The 12,575-nt window shown below is 39.6% G+C and overlaps 1 protein-coding gene across 1 annotated transcript; it reads right to left on the bottom strand.

The window, feature by feature from the left end:
- Positions 1 to 8,972: 8,972 nt before the first annotated feature.
- On the bottom strand, positions 8,973 to 10,932 carry LOC101854060. Its single transcript, XM_013089935.2, has 5 exons — positions 10,722 to 10,932; positions 10,397 to 10,453; positions 10,036 to 10,108; positions 9,680 to 9,752; positions 8,973 to 9,389 (listed from the first exon to the last, which is right to left on the bottom strand). Exons 1-4 carry the CDS (start codon positions 10,893 to 10,895, stop codon positions 9,727 to 9,729), a joined length of 330 nt encoding a protein of 109 aa, XP_012945389.2. The 5' UTR covers positions 10,896 to 10,932; the 3' UTR covers positions 8,973 to 9,389; positions 9,680 to 9,726.
- Positions 10,933 to 12,575: the final 1,643 nt, after the last annotated feature.

Below are 12,575 nucleotides of genomic sequence, written 5' to 3'. Positions count from 1 at the left end.
AAGAAAAAGCAGCAGTTCCCTGTTGTAGTTCAGACACAGTTATGAGCATGACATTGTTGGATCAGCCCATTTACAATTCTACTATGCATTAGAACGAGAAATGCTGAAATGTCACCCCTTTGGGAATGGCCTGCAGACACATCAGTCAGTGGCACCGCCCCGGGGGGTACGGTACCTAGTCTTTTCTGGACAAAAAATTGCAGAGGTCTTGTTTGGAAACTTTGTAAGCCTACGTTAAAGATCCCTTGGTGCTTCTAAAAACGAAAAGAGTACGCCTTTCAGGCTGCTGTTCCGACAAATTTCATTCCCACCCAAAATTAAGGTCATGCTGGTTAGTAAAAATATTGAGAGAACCTTCGAAAAGGGTAGGTGCCTGTCTCTCTTGCAAGGTGTTTGTTTTATGTTTTAGTGAGTGTTTTTACAGTACTTACAACACATCATCAATGCTTTTCACCCTTAGCAGGGTATAGGCCACATACAAGCTCCTTCCAATTATCTGTCCTGAGCCATCCTTCCAAGCTCGTTCCAAGTGAGCTTCATCTCTCTCATGTCCCTTTTCACGCATCTCCATGTTTCTCGAGACCTACCCCTGCCTCGTGCTTCTTGTGGGTCCCACTGCAGTGACTGTCTTGTGACGCTTCCGCTGAGCTTTCGTAAGGTGTGACCCATCCATCGCCACTTTCTTAGTCCTATTTCTACTTCTATATCCTGTTGGCCTGTCCTTTCCCACAGCTCTTCTTTTCTTATTAAATCTATCCTGCTTCTTAATTCTTAGAATACTCCTCATATTATATCTGTTGATGAAAGTCTGGACTTGCAACACAATAAGGTCATATAAGTGCCGGATATTAGAGGTGCTACAAGAAAGTAACAAACACAAAAAGGAAGGAGATTAGATAAAGGCGATCGATGTTTCATAGGAAAGAAAAAGCAAACCACACCAGAGCCCCCGCCAACCACCCACAGGCAGGTAAGGTGTGATTCCACGTTCTAAATCAGGAATATACACAAAGAAAAAAAATCAACTACACCGCGAGATAGAGATCTGATAGTCAGTTAGCCCTTGAGCTCTTAGTTTAGTTTTAGATAGTTTTACGGCACTTGCAACATGATAAGGTCGTATAAGTGCCGAGGATTAGAGGTGTTACAAGGGAGTTTGTTTTTTTTAATAGAGGGTTTTACGGCGCTCGCAGCTGCATAACGTCATATGAGCCCCAAGGGGTGGGTGTCAACAGAGAAGTCCTTACAGGGAACCAGACTTACTCTGCTCACCTCTCCAGCTTCAACAGCACAAGGTCTGCTTCGACTATCAAGGCACCCCGGAAATAGCGGGTCATAAGAGTGACAAACATACAAAAGAAGTAGAGGAAAATGACAATAGTAAGGGATTAGGAAAGAAAAAGCAGCAGTTCCCTGTTGCAGACCAGACACAGTTATGAGCGTGACATGATGAATCAGCCCATTTACAATTCTACTTTGCTTGAACGAGAAATGTCCCACCTTTGGGAATGGCTTAGAGACACTACAGTCAGTGGCACCGCCCCCGGGGGTGGGGGGGGGGGGGGCTACAAGGGAGTATGTAACAAACACAAACAAAAAAGATGAGAGATCAGGACGATAGACATTTGATAAGAGTTAGTTTTAGTTGAGATTTTATGGTGCTCGCAACTGCATTAGGTCATATGAGCGCCGGAAGATTAGAGGTGTTACAAGAGAGTAACAAACATAAAAAAGAAGAAGGGGAGATAAGGACGATAGAGGTTTGATAGGAAAGAAGAAGCAAACCACACCAGGGCCCCCCCGCCACCTCCATACTTGTGAAAAGGCTTTCACGGTGGTGGACTTATTATTTTCCTTCATTCAGGTTTATCAATAGATTCCAAAACAGTCATATCTTACACACAAACACACATACTACATGAACAAATATATAAATATATATTTATATTATTTGACAAACAAACAAAATCTGATTCAGTTTTTTTTTCAAGTTTAATTTCTGGGTTTTAATAAAGTAAGGTAAGTCTCAGACACACGTCGTTTCTCAAAGTGACGTATGGCCACTTCTCAAAGCAATGCATGGTCACCTCTCAAAGTGACGTAGAGTCACATCTCAAAGCCACATATTATCACCTCTAAAACCACGTATGGTGGAGTCTTTCACAAAGCAGTCGATAAGCACTTTTGTTCTTCCCAAAAGTCATTAGTTTTGCCACTTCTGCTAACAATAAGCAACCATAAGATCATTAACCCCTCCACAGCAAGACCAAATCGAGGCTCAGTGTAAGACAAGAGACTCTGTCACTCACCCATCACTTTTACGGGGTATGGCTGAGTCTTGCACTAAGCAGTTAATATACTCTTGGTCTGTTATTCTGCATCATAGAGCAGGTCTGGCCATGAAGGAGTTGAAGAACAAAAATAAACCAAATATACTATGCACATACACCTAAAGGAACTGAGACATAAAAACAAATGACTGACATGAAAACAAAAAAAAATTATGCTCATTTTTATTTGCTGTGGTCAAACAAAGAATAAGCTCAAAGGAAACATGAATTTCTGGACTTAATCTGAAACCTACTAGTGATACCAGCAGAGAAAATGGACTGCTCAGAGTAAGACTCAGCAATACCCCGTTTTGAAAAGTGACGTACGGTATCACAGAATCTTAAACTGAGCACATTGATTGAGTTGATGTTTTACGGCACCATCGACACAATTTTGGTCATTTAATTAAGCGTCAACGGGTTTCACCGCAACAAAATCAGACGTGTCTTAGTAAGAGTCTTTCGGAGCTCGTAACCGCACACGGTCACACTATTCTCATTATTAACTGAGCAGAGATAAACTGAGAACTGTGTTGAGTGACTGAAACCCTCTCAGCCAGACCCTCTTTCTAATATCTCTTGCCCCAAGTGTAACACACAGACAACCACAGATAGGAAGGACACCACCACTAGAGCAAGAGTCTTGCAAAAGGGGCTGAAGCTGTACTCACTCATACTCCAATGAACCTCTCAGTAACAAAGAGTCCCGAGGGTCAACAACGTGGGGTTGGACTGAAAGTTAAAATAAACGTGGGATCGAACTAAAGTTAAAGTTCTTTAGGGTCACAAAAAAGGATCGGAGCTAGGTCAAGACACGAGTCCTGGGGATTAACGGTCGGACTAAAGGAAAAAACAACATGGGTCTGACTAAAGGATAATATGTTCCGTAGGTTCAACAAGAAGAGTTTGAGCTAAGTCAAGACATGAGTCCTGATGGTCAATACCGTGGGGTTGGACTAAAAGTGAAAACAATGTGGGTGGGACAAAATGTAAAGTTCTTTAGGGTCACCAAGTGGGATCGGAGTTAGGTCAAGACAGAGTCCTGAGGGTCAATAACTTGGGGATGGACTGAAGGTAAAAACAAACGTGGGGTCGGACTAAAGGTAAAAAAAAATGTGGCATCGGACTGAAAGTAAAGTTCTTTAGGGTCACCTAAGAGGGATCGAAGCTAGGTAAAGACATGAATCCTGAGGGTCAACAACATTGGGTTGGACTAAAGGATATTTTCCGTAGGTTCACCAAGAAGAGTCGGAGCTCAGTCAAGACACGAGTCTTGAGGGTCAATAATGTGGGGTCGGACAAAATGTAAAATTCTGTAACTTTGTAAGGTCACCAAGAGGAATCGAGCTAGGTCAAGACAGAGTCCTGAGAGTCAATTACGCGGGGTCAGACTAAAGGTAAAAACAAACGTGGGGTCAGATTGAAGATAAAAACAAACATGGGATCGGTCTAAAAATTAAGTTCTTTAGGGTCATCAAGAGGAATCGCAGCTAGGTAAAGACATGAGTCCTGAGGGTCAACAACGTGGGGTCGGACTAAAGGTAAAAACAAATGTGGGATCGGAATAAAGGAAAAGTTCATTAGGGTGACTAAGAGGGATTGGAGCTAGGTCAAGACATGGGTCCAGAGGGTCAACAACGCGGGGTCTGACTAAAGGGAAAAACAACATGGGTCGGACTAAAGGATATGTTCCGTAGGTTCACAAAGAAGAGTTGGAGCTAAGTCAAGACATGGGTCATGATGGTCAATAACTTGGGGTCAAACAAAAAGTGAAAACAAAGTGGTTCAAACAAAATGTAAAGTTCTTTAGGGTCACCAGGAGGGATCGAGCTTGGTCAAGACATGAGTCCTGAGGGTAAATAATGTGGGGATGGACTGAAGGTAAAAACAAACGAAGGATCGGACAAAGGTAAAGTTCTTTAGGGTCACCGAGAGAGATCGGAGCTAGGTAAAGACTTGGGTCCTAACCGTCAACAACGTGAGGTTGGATTAAAACAAATGTGGGGTCGGACTGAAGATTAAAACAAACATGGGATCGGATTACAGGTAAAGTTCTTTAGGGTCACCAAGAGGGGTTGGAGCTCGGTCAAGACATGAATCCTGAGGGTCAAAAACGTGGGGTCGGACTAAAGGAAAAAACAACATGGGTCGGACTAAACAATATGTTTAGTAGGTTAACCAAGAAGAGTCGGAGATAAGTCAAGACACGAGTCTTGAGGGTCAATAACGTGGGGTCGGACAAAAGGTGAAAACAAAGTGGGTCATACTAAAGGTGAAAACATAAGTCCTGAGTGTCAACATGGGGTCGGACTGAGGATAAAAACAAACATGGGATCGAACTAAAGGTAAAGTTCTTTAGGGTCACCAAGACGGATCGGAGCTAGGTCAAGACATGGGTCCTGAGGGTCAACAACGTGGGGTTGGACTAAAGATCAAGACAAGAATCCCGAGGGTCAATAGCATGGGGTCGGACTAAAGGTAAAAAACGTGGGGCCAGACTATGGTCAAGACGTGAGTCCTGAGAGTCACCAACGTGGGGTCAGACTGAAGGTAAAAACAAATATCGATTCGTACTAAATGTAAAGTTCTTCAGGGTCACCAAGAAACGAGTCCTGGGGGTCAATGACGTAGGGTCAGACTGAAGGTAAAAACAAATGTGGGGTCGGACTAAAGGTAAAGTTCTTTAGAGTCACCAAGAGGGATCGGAGCTAGGTCAAGACACGTGTCCTGAGGGTCAATAACGTGGGGTAGGACTAAAGGTAAAGTTATTTAAGGTCACCAAGAGGGGTCGGAGCTGAGTCAGTGCAGGAGTCCTGAGGAACAACGTGGGGTGGGACTAAAGGATATGTTTCGGAGGTTAATAATGAATTGCATTTATATAGCGCATATCCACTTATGCAATGCTCTATGCGCTTAACATGATACATATAATGGATTTACAAATCACTATACTCATGCAAACACATATTCACTCACGAACTCACCACACACACATACATACTCACATACACACATACGTACATATGCACATACGCACATACAAACTCACAACGATCTACAGCTTGGATGGATTCTGTCTAATCGAAATATGAAAATTTGGGCTGATATTTCGTGGCCATTGATGTTTATTCTGATATTGTCGATTTCATTGCATGCGCTGCTACGAAGAAATATTTCGGTCTTTTCCTCATTTAATTTTAATTTGTTCTTGAACATCCATTTTCTTATATCATTGATACATCTGGCGATTCTATCTATGAGATTGTGTACATTGTCAGTTGTAGTGAATCCAAGAAGAGTTGGAGCTAAGTCAAGACACGAGTCTTGAGGGTCAATAATGTGGGGTCAAACTAAAGGTAAAAACGAATGTGGGGTTGGACTAAAGATCAAGATATGAGTCATGAGGGTAAAAAGTGTGGGGTCGGACTAAAAGTAAAAATAAATGGGGGTTCAGACTGGAGATAAATTCAAACATGGGATCTGACTAAAGGTAAAGTTCTTTAGATTGATTGATTGGGTGTTTTACGGCACTAACGACCCAATAAAATTCTTTAGGGTCACCAAGAGGGATCGGAGCTAGGTCAAGACATGAGTCCTGAGGGTCAATAACGTGGGGTCGGACTGAAGGTAAAATCAACATGGTTCAGAGTGAAGGTAAAGTTCTAAATTTACACCAGCCAGGGGTTGGAAAAAGACAGAACATGAGTCCTGAGGGTCAACAACATAGGTCAGACTAAAGGTAAAAGTTTAAATGATCAACAATAAGGGGTTATAGTTATGTCAATAAGCCCCACTAAAAGGTCACCAGAGAGAGGTCAGAGCTAAGTCAAGGAGCTTAAAAAGGTCAATAACATGGGGTCGAAGTAAAGTTCTGACCATTCATAAAAAAAAAAATTGTAGCAGTAAAAAGACTTAATTTGTTGACTCAGTGCACGTCAAACTTTTTATAACGACACACTTCTGGTCAAGAAAATACTGATGGTATCAGAACGTCTACCACAGAAGGCCAAAGGCCGAACTAACAACAGGCAGTACTTGTTTATTTGTTTATTTGTTAATGATCAAATGAGTAAACATTTATTTACTGCACCAACAAACTGCAAGGAACTTTTCAGTAAACAAAATTCACTCCAACAACCTCACACTCAAACTTAAAGCAGCAGGCAGCTGTTCCCACCTGATTGACCAGAAAAGTGGCTTGACCTTCTGATGTCACCAAAGTTTGTACTGAGAGTAGGGAACAAGATGTCTTATCGTTTTAAATTTAAATCAGCGACCTTGTATCTAAGTGGCTTCATTACAAAGTCTCCAGCTGGACATCATACAAGGAACATTGTTTTCTTGAGTCTTTACTAGACTTTTTTTCGGCACTATCAGCATAGTTTCACATAAGAGATGTAAAACTGTCTAGGTACCTCGGTGTTAAAAGTTGTCCGGGGATGTTAACTGGCGGAGTTGACGAGTCCATTCAAGAGTAGTTGTCTGCTGGCGGGATTCTTGAAACTTGGCAAGTGTCTGTTAGTTCTTGACTGTCTGATTGAAATATTGTTTGTTGCAGTGCGGTCGACACAATTCGATCATGCTAGCACAGCACTTTCATTTGGCAGGAAGTCATGGGCAGAAGGGGGATGCTACCATCCAGGCTGAGTGGAAGGCTCTTGCTTTCAGGACAGGGTATCTGCTTCTTGGGGGTCTGTCAACTGTTGGCTAGGCAGCTTTATAAGGAGGAAAAAAAGTGAATTTGAGCTACTAAATGTGAGTAATGACAACGTAGTTGCAATAGTGGTCACTTAGCACACATTACAATATAAAACTACAGAGGAAAAGAAAAAAAAAGAAAGCTGACATTGGCACCCTCAAACCACCCAAAATAAGATACAGTGGTGGTTTTTGAATGTGTATTTTCTTATGGTCCTACTCAGACAATTTGGTAATTTAAGTGCCATATACATATCTTCCAAGTAACTGCCTTTGTTGGTATTGATTAAAAGGGCACAAGGACATTCATAAAAGTCTGTTAGTAAAATTTATACATTTCATCATTTTCCCTTTCCATCTAAATGCAAAAAATAAAACTACATTGAACTCCGACCCCTCAATAGATATTTTTGAAATTTACAGTAATAATTAACCAATAACGTTCTGTGAAAAATTACTTCAAAGACAAATACCTCCATTTGAGGTTTTCCTGAAGGGTCCTGGTGATAAAAATCCATTTCGATACAGTTCTGCACCAGCAAATCTCAAGGAACAATCCAGTATACATGCCACTCCAACAACCTCACACTCAAACTCAAGATCAACAGGAAGCTCTACCCACACCATTCTACCCCTGCCACCCTTCCCGTCCTACCTCCCACCCCCCTTAAAAAACAACAACCAAACCTACACTACAACCTCAACTACCTCCCGCCATGGCCATGGCAACACCTACAAAATCCTACTCTGACTCTAACCTATCCACCTAGCTCCCTATCAAGCTATTTGCCTATCTCTACAGCCCCACTGCGTCACTTTAAGCCTGAGTGTGAGAGACGGAAATCGGAGCAGTAGACCACCCACTGTTGGCTTCTCATGTGGGTGCCGTCTTTCTGAGAAAATAAATTAGAAGTTAAACTAGTTATTATACTTTTTTGAGTTCGAGTAACAGGAAGTCCATCAATGCAATAATGATTATTAAAAGTAGGAACAAACAAAAGGGGAAAGGAAAAGAGAAGGCCCTGCCCCTGGCACCCTCATCCATCGACAATGACAAATAGCAATATATTGGGGTTTTTTTTAAAACTGAGTATGTATTCTATATTGCTATAGATACAATTTGTTAACGTAATTACCACACACAGATTTTTCAAACATTTTATTGAGCTAAAGAGCAATAACCTTACAAGACAAATTACTTCACGAATACCTCCTGTTGATGGTCCAGCCGAGGTATCTTTGGTGTCATCGTCCAGGTCATCCTCCACTCCAGCAGAGGGGTCCTGGTGTTGAAAACACGTGTCAATTATGAATATCCTCTTTCATCAATCATGTTAATATTTTTGTTTCTTCAGATAAAGAGTTGTTATAAAATTATTGACAGTTGGTTTAAAAGGACAGAAGGTTATTTTAATCGCTAATACATTTTATCATTCTCCGGTTTTATCTGAATTAAAAAACAAAACTTACATTGAACTCAGTCCCATAGGTATTTTTCTAATTTTATTAAGACAGTAAAGAAATAAAATTATTCCAAGAAATTACTTCACACACAAATACCTCCTGTTGATGGTCCTGCCGTGGTATCCTTGGCGTTGTTGTCCAGGGCATCCTCCACTCAAGCAGAGGGGTCATGGTGATGAAGACATTTGCTTATTAAGAATATCCTCTTTCATCAATCATGTTGAATTTTTTTTGCTCCATCAGATAAAGTGTTATTTTAAAATTGTTTATAGTTGGTTTAAAAAGACAGGTTATTTTAAAAAATATGTCAGTAAATATCTTATCATTTTTCGGTTTTATCTAGATTAAAAAGATATAGCCTTTACTTTTAACTCAGTGCCATATATATATATATTCTTCTAATTTCATTAAACTAATAAACAAATAATCTTCCAAGACATTACTTTACAGACAAATACCTCCTGTTGATGTTCCGGCCGTGGTATCCTTGGCGTCGTCGTCCAGATCATCCTCCGCTCCTGCAGAGGGGTTCTGGTGATGAAGGCATGTGTCAATTAGGAATATCCTCCTTCATAAATAATGCTTTTTTTTGTTTTATCAAATAAAAAGAGCCATAATAAAATAGTTTACGGCTGGTTTAAAAGGACGAAATGTCATTTATAAAAATTTGTCTCAAAATACATTTTATCATTATCTGGTTTTATCTGAATTAGACAAATAATAAATGTACATTTAATTCAGTCGTATAGCTAGATATTCTTCTAATTTTATTAAACTAATAAGCAAATAATCTTCCAAGACACATTACTTCACAGACAGATACCTCCTGTTGATGGTCCAGCCGTGGAATCCTTGGGGTTTGCCATCAAGGTCATCCTCCACTCCAGCGGAGGGGTACTGGTGATGAAGACATGTGTAAAGTAGGAATATCCTCTTTCATCAATAAAGCTTTTATTTTGTATCAAATAAAAAGAGCTGTTATAAATATATTTATTTTTGGTTTAAAAGGACAGAAGGTCATTTTTTTAAAATCTGTCACTAAAAACATTTATCATTTTCAAGTTTTATCTGAATAAAAAACAAACAAATCTTACATTGAACTCAGTCCCATTTGCATTTTTCGAATGATTTTATAGCTAATGAAAAAATAAAATTATTCCAAGACAAATTATTTCCCAGACAAATACCTCCTGTCCATGGTCCGGCCGTGGTATCCTTGGCGTCGTCGTCCAGGTCATCCTCCACTCCAGCAGAGGGGTCCTGGCGATGAAAACGTGTAAATTAGGAATATTCTCTTTCATCAATCATGTTAATTTGTTTTCTTTCATCAAAAAAAAAGTTGTTATAAAACTGTTTACAGATGGTTTAAAAGGACAAAAATGTTATTTATTAAAATGTAAATACATTTTATCATTTTTTCGGGTTTTATTTGAATTAAAAAACAAAACTTACATTGAACTCAGTCCCATAGGTATTTTTCTAATTTTATTAAGACAGTAAAGAAAATCAAATTATTCCAAGAAATTACTTCACAGACAAATACCTCCTGTTGATGGTCTGGCCGTGGTATCCTTGGCGTCGTTGTCCAGGTCATCTTCCACACCAGCAGAGGGGTCCTGGTGATGAAGACATGTGTTAATTAGAAATAACCGCATACATCAATAAAGCTTTCTTTTTGTTTCATCAAATACACAGAACCGTTATAAAAAAAATTACTGTTGGTTTAAAAGGAAAAAATGTCATTTACAAAAATCTGAAAATAAATTTTATCTTTTCCGGTTCTATCTGAATGAAAAAAATATAACCTAAACATTTAACTCAGTCCCATAGATTGGTATTCTTCTAATTTCATTGAACTAATAAACAAATAATCCTCCAAGACATTTTACTTCACAGACAAATACCTCCTGTTGATGGTCCGACAGCCGTATCCTTGGCGTCGTCGTCCAGGCGGAGGGATCCTGGTGATGAAGACAAGTTTCAGGAATATCTTTTTTCATCAGACAAGCTAATGGGTTTTTTTCATCAGATAAAGAGTTGTTATAGAATTGTTTATGGTTGATTTAAAGGGCAGAAGGTCATTTACAAAAATCTGTAAATACGTTTTATCATTTTCCGGCTTTATCTGAATCAAAAAGCAAAACTTACATTGAACTCAGTCTCATATTTTTCTAATTTTATTGAACTATAAAATGATCTTCCAAGACAAATTACTTCACCGACAAATACCTCTTGTAGATTGTCCTCTGCACCAGCAGGTGGTCCTGGTGATGAAGATCCACTTCGATACAGGTCTGGCTGTGCTGCACCAGAAAACCTCATCAAGGAACAATCCAGTATACATGCAACTCCAACAACCTCACACCCAAACTCAAGATCAGCAGGAAGCTCTACCAACACCATTTCACCCCTGCCGTCATTCCCGTCCTACCTCCCATCACCCCCCCAAAAAACCCAAAAAAAACAACCAAACCTACACTGCCACCTCAACTACCTCCCGCCATGGCCATGGCAATACCTACAAAACTCTACTCTGAATCTAACCTATCCACCTAGCTCCCTATCAAGCTATTTGCCTATCTCTACAGCCCCACTGCGTCAATTTAAGCCTGAGTGTGAGAGACGGAAATCGGAGCAGCAGACCACCCGCTGTTGGCTTCTCATGTGGGTGCCTTCTTTCTGAGAAAATACAATAAAAGTTTTTGAAGTACGAATAACAGGAAGTACATCAAAGCAATAATGATTTTTAAAAGTAGGAACACATTAATACAAGACTGGCACAAAAAAACAGGGGAAAGGAAATCGAGAAGGCCCTGCCACTGGCACCCTCACCCATCGACAATGACAAATAGCAATATATTGGTTTTTTTAAAAACTGAGTATGTTTCCTATATTGCTATAGAGACAATTTGCTAACGTAATTACCACACACAGATTTTTCAAACATCATTTTATTGAGCTAATGAGCAAATAACCTTACAAGACATATTTCTTCACAGACAAATACCTGCTGTGGATGATCCTGCCGTGGTATCGAAGGCGTCGTTGTCCAGGTCATCCTCCGCTCCAGCAGAGAGGTCCTGGTGATGAAGAAATGTGTAAAGTAGGAATATCCTCTTTCATCAATAGAGCTTCTTTTTTTGTTTCATAAAAAAAAGAGCTGTTATAAAATTATTTATGGTTGGTTTGAAAGGACAGAAGGTCATTTCTAAAAATATGTAAATACATTTGTGAGGCAGCGTTATGGAATCAGGCTCTCATCAATTTTTGGGCATGTAGAGTTATAGGTATCATCTTAAACCTTGTTTATTTGTCTTTATTTGGGTGGAAAAAAAACGTCTATCTTACATAATAGTTGAGATATTTGAGAATGAAGGGGGTGGGGGTCACCTGTTTTCAGAGGTAACAGTGAGAAAATGGCTGTCAAAGATGAGTTCTTTCCTTAGCTTAAGAGTCCGTGGTAACTGAAAATTTATATTTGTTGTGCCTTTAATCAATGTTTTTAAGAACAATCCATACAGAAATGAGTTCTTTAATGGGCATGAAAGGCGTTGAGCCAAAAAACAAAAATTTGAAAAATATTCACAAACCTGTGGAAAAATGCAAATTTCTTCACTTTCATTATTTTTTACGAGAGCCTGATTCCACCACGCTGCCTCACATTTTATCATTTTCGGGTTTTATTTGAATTAAAAAACAAAATTACATTGAAGTCAGTCCCATTTTTATTTTTCTAATTTGATTGAGCTAGTGAAGAAATAAAATTATTCCAAGACATTACTTCACAGACATATACCTCCTGCTGATCGTGCGGCTGTGGTACCCTTGGCGTCATCGGGTAGGTCATCCTCCGCTCCAGCAGAGGGGTCCTGGTGATGAAGAAATGTGTCAATTAGGAATGCACATCATCAATCAAGTTTTTTTTGTTTCATCAACAAAAAAGCAGTTATAAAATTGCGTTTGGTTTAAAAGGACAGAAGGTCAATTGCAAAAATCTGCCACTAAATGCTTTTTATCACTTTCCGGTTTTATCCGAATTAAAAAACAAAACTTACATTGAACTCAGTCTCAGGGGTATTTTTC

This window comes from Aplysia californica, unplaced genomic scaffold (assembly GCF_000002075.1).
Source record: "Aplysia californica isolate F4 #8 unplaced genomic scaffold, AplCal3.0 scaffold01084, whole genome shotgun sequence".
NCBI lineage: Eukaryota > Metazoa > Mollusca > Gastropoda > Aplysiida > Aplysiidae > Aplysia > Aplysia californica.
Note: the sequence above shows the minus strand (reverse complement) of the source record. Positions and strands in the feature narration are given on the sequence as shown.

Bases quoted from the DNA above. Each gene is read 5' to 3' on its own strand.
- LOC101854060 (XM_013089935.2), bottom strand. From the start codon at position 10,895: ATGGTGTTGGTAGAGCTTCCTGCTGATCTTGAGTTTGGGTGTGAGGTT. The intron at 10,109-10,396 runs GTATTTGTCTGT...CTTCATCACCAG, and splicing joins TGTCGGACCATCAACAGGAG to GACCCCTCTGCTGGTGTGGA. The intron at 9,753-10,035 runs GTATTTGTCTGT...TTTCATCGCCAG, and splicing joins GGCCAGACCATCAACAGGAG to GACCCCTCTGCTGGAGTGGA.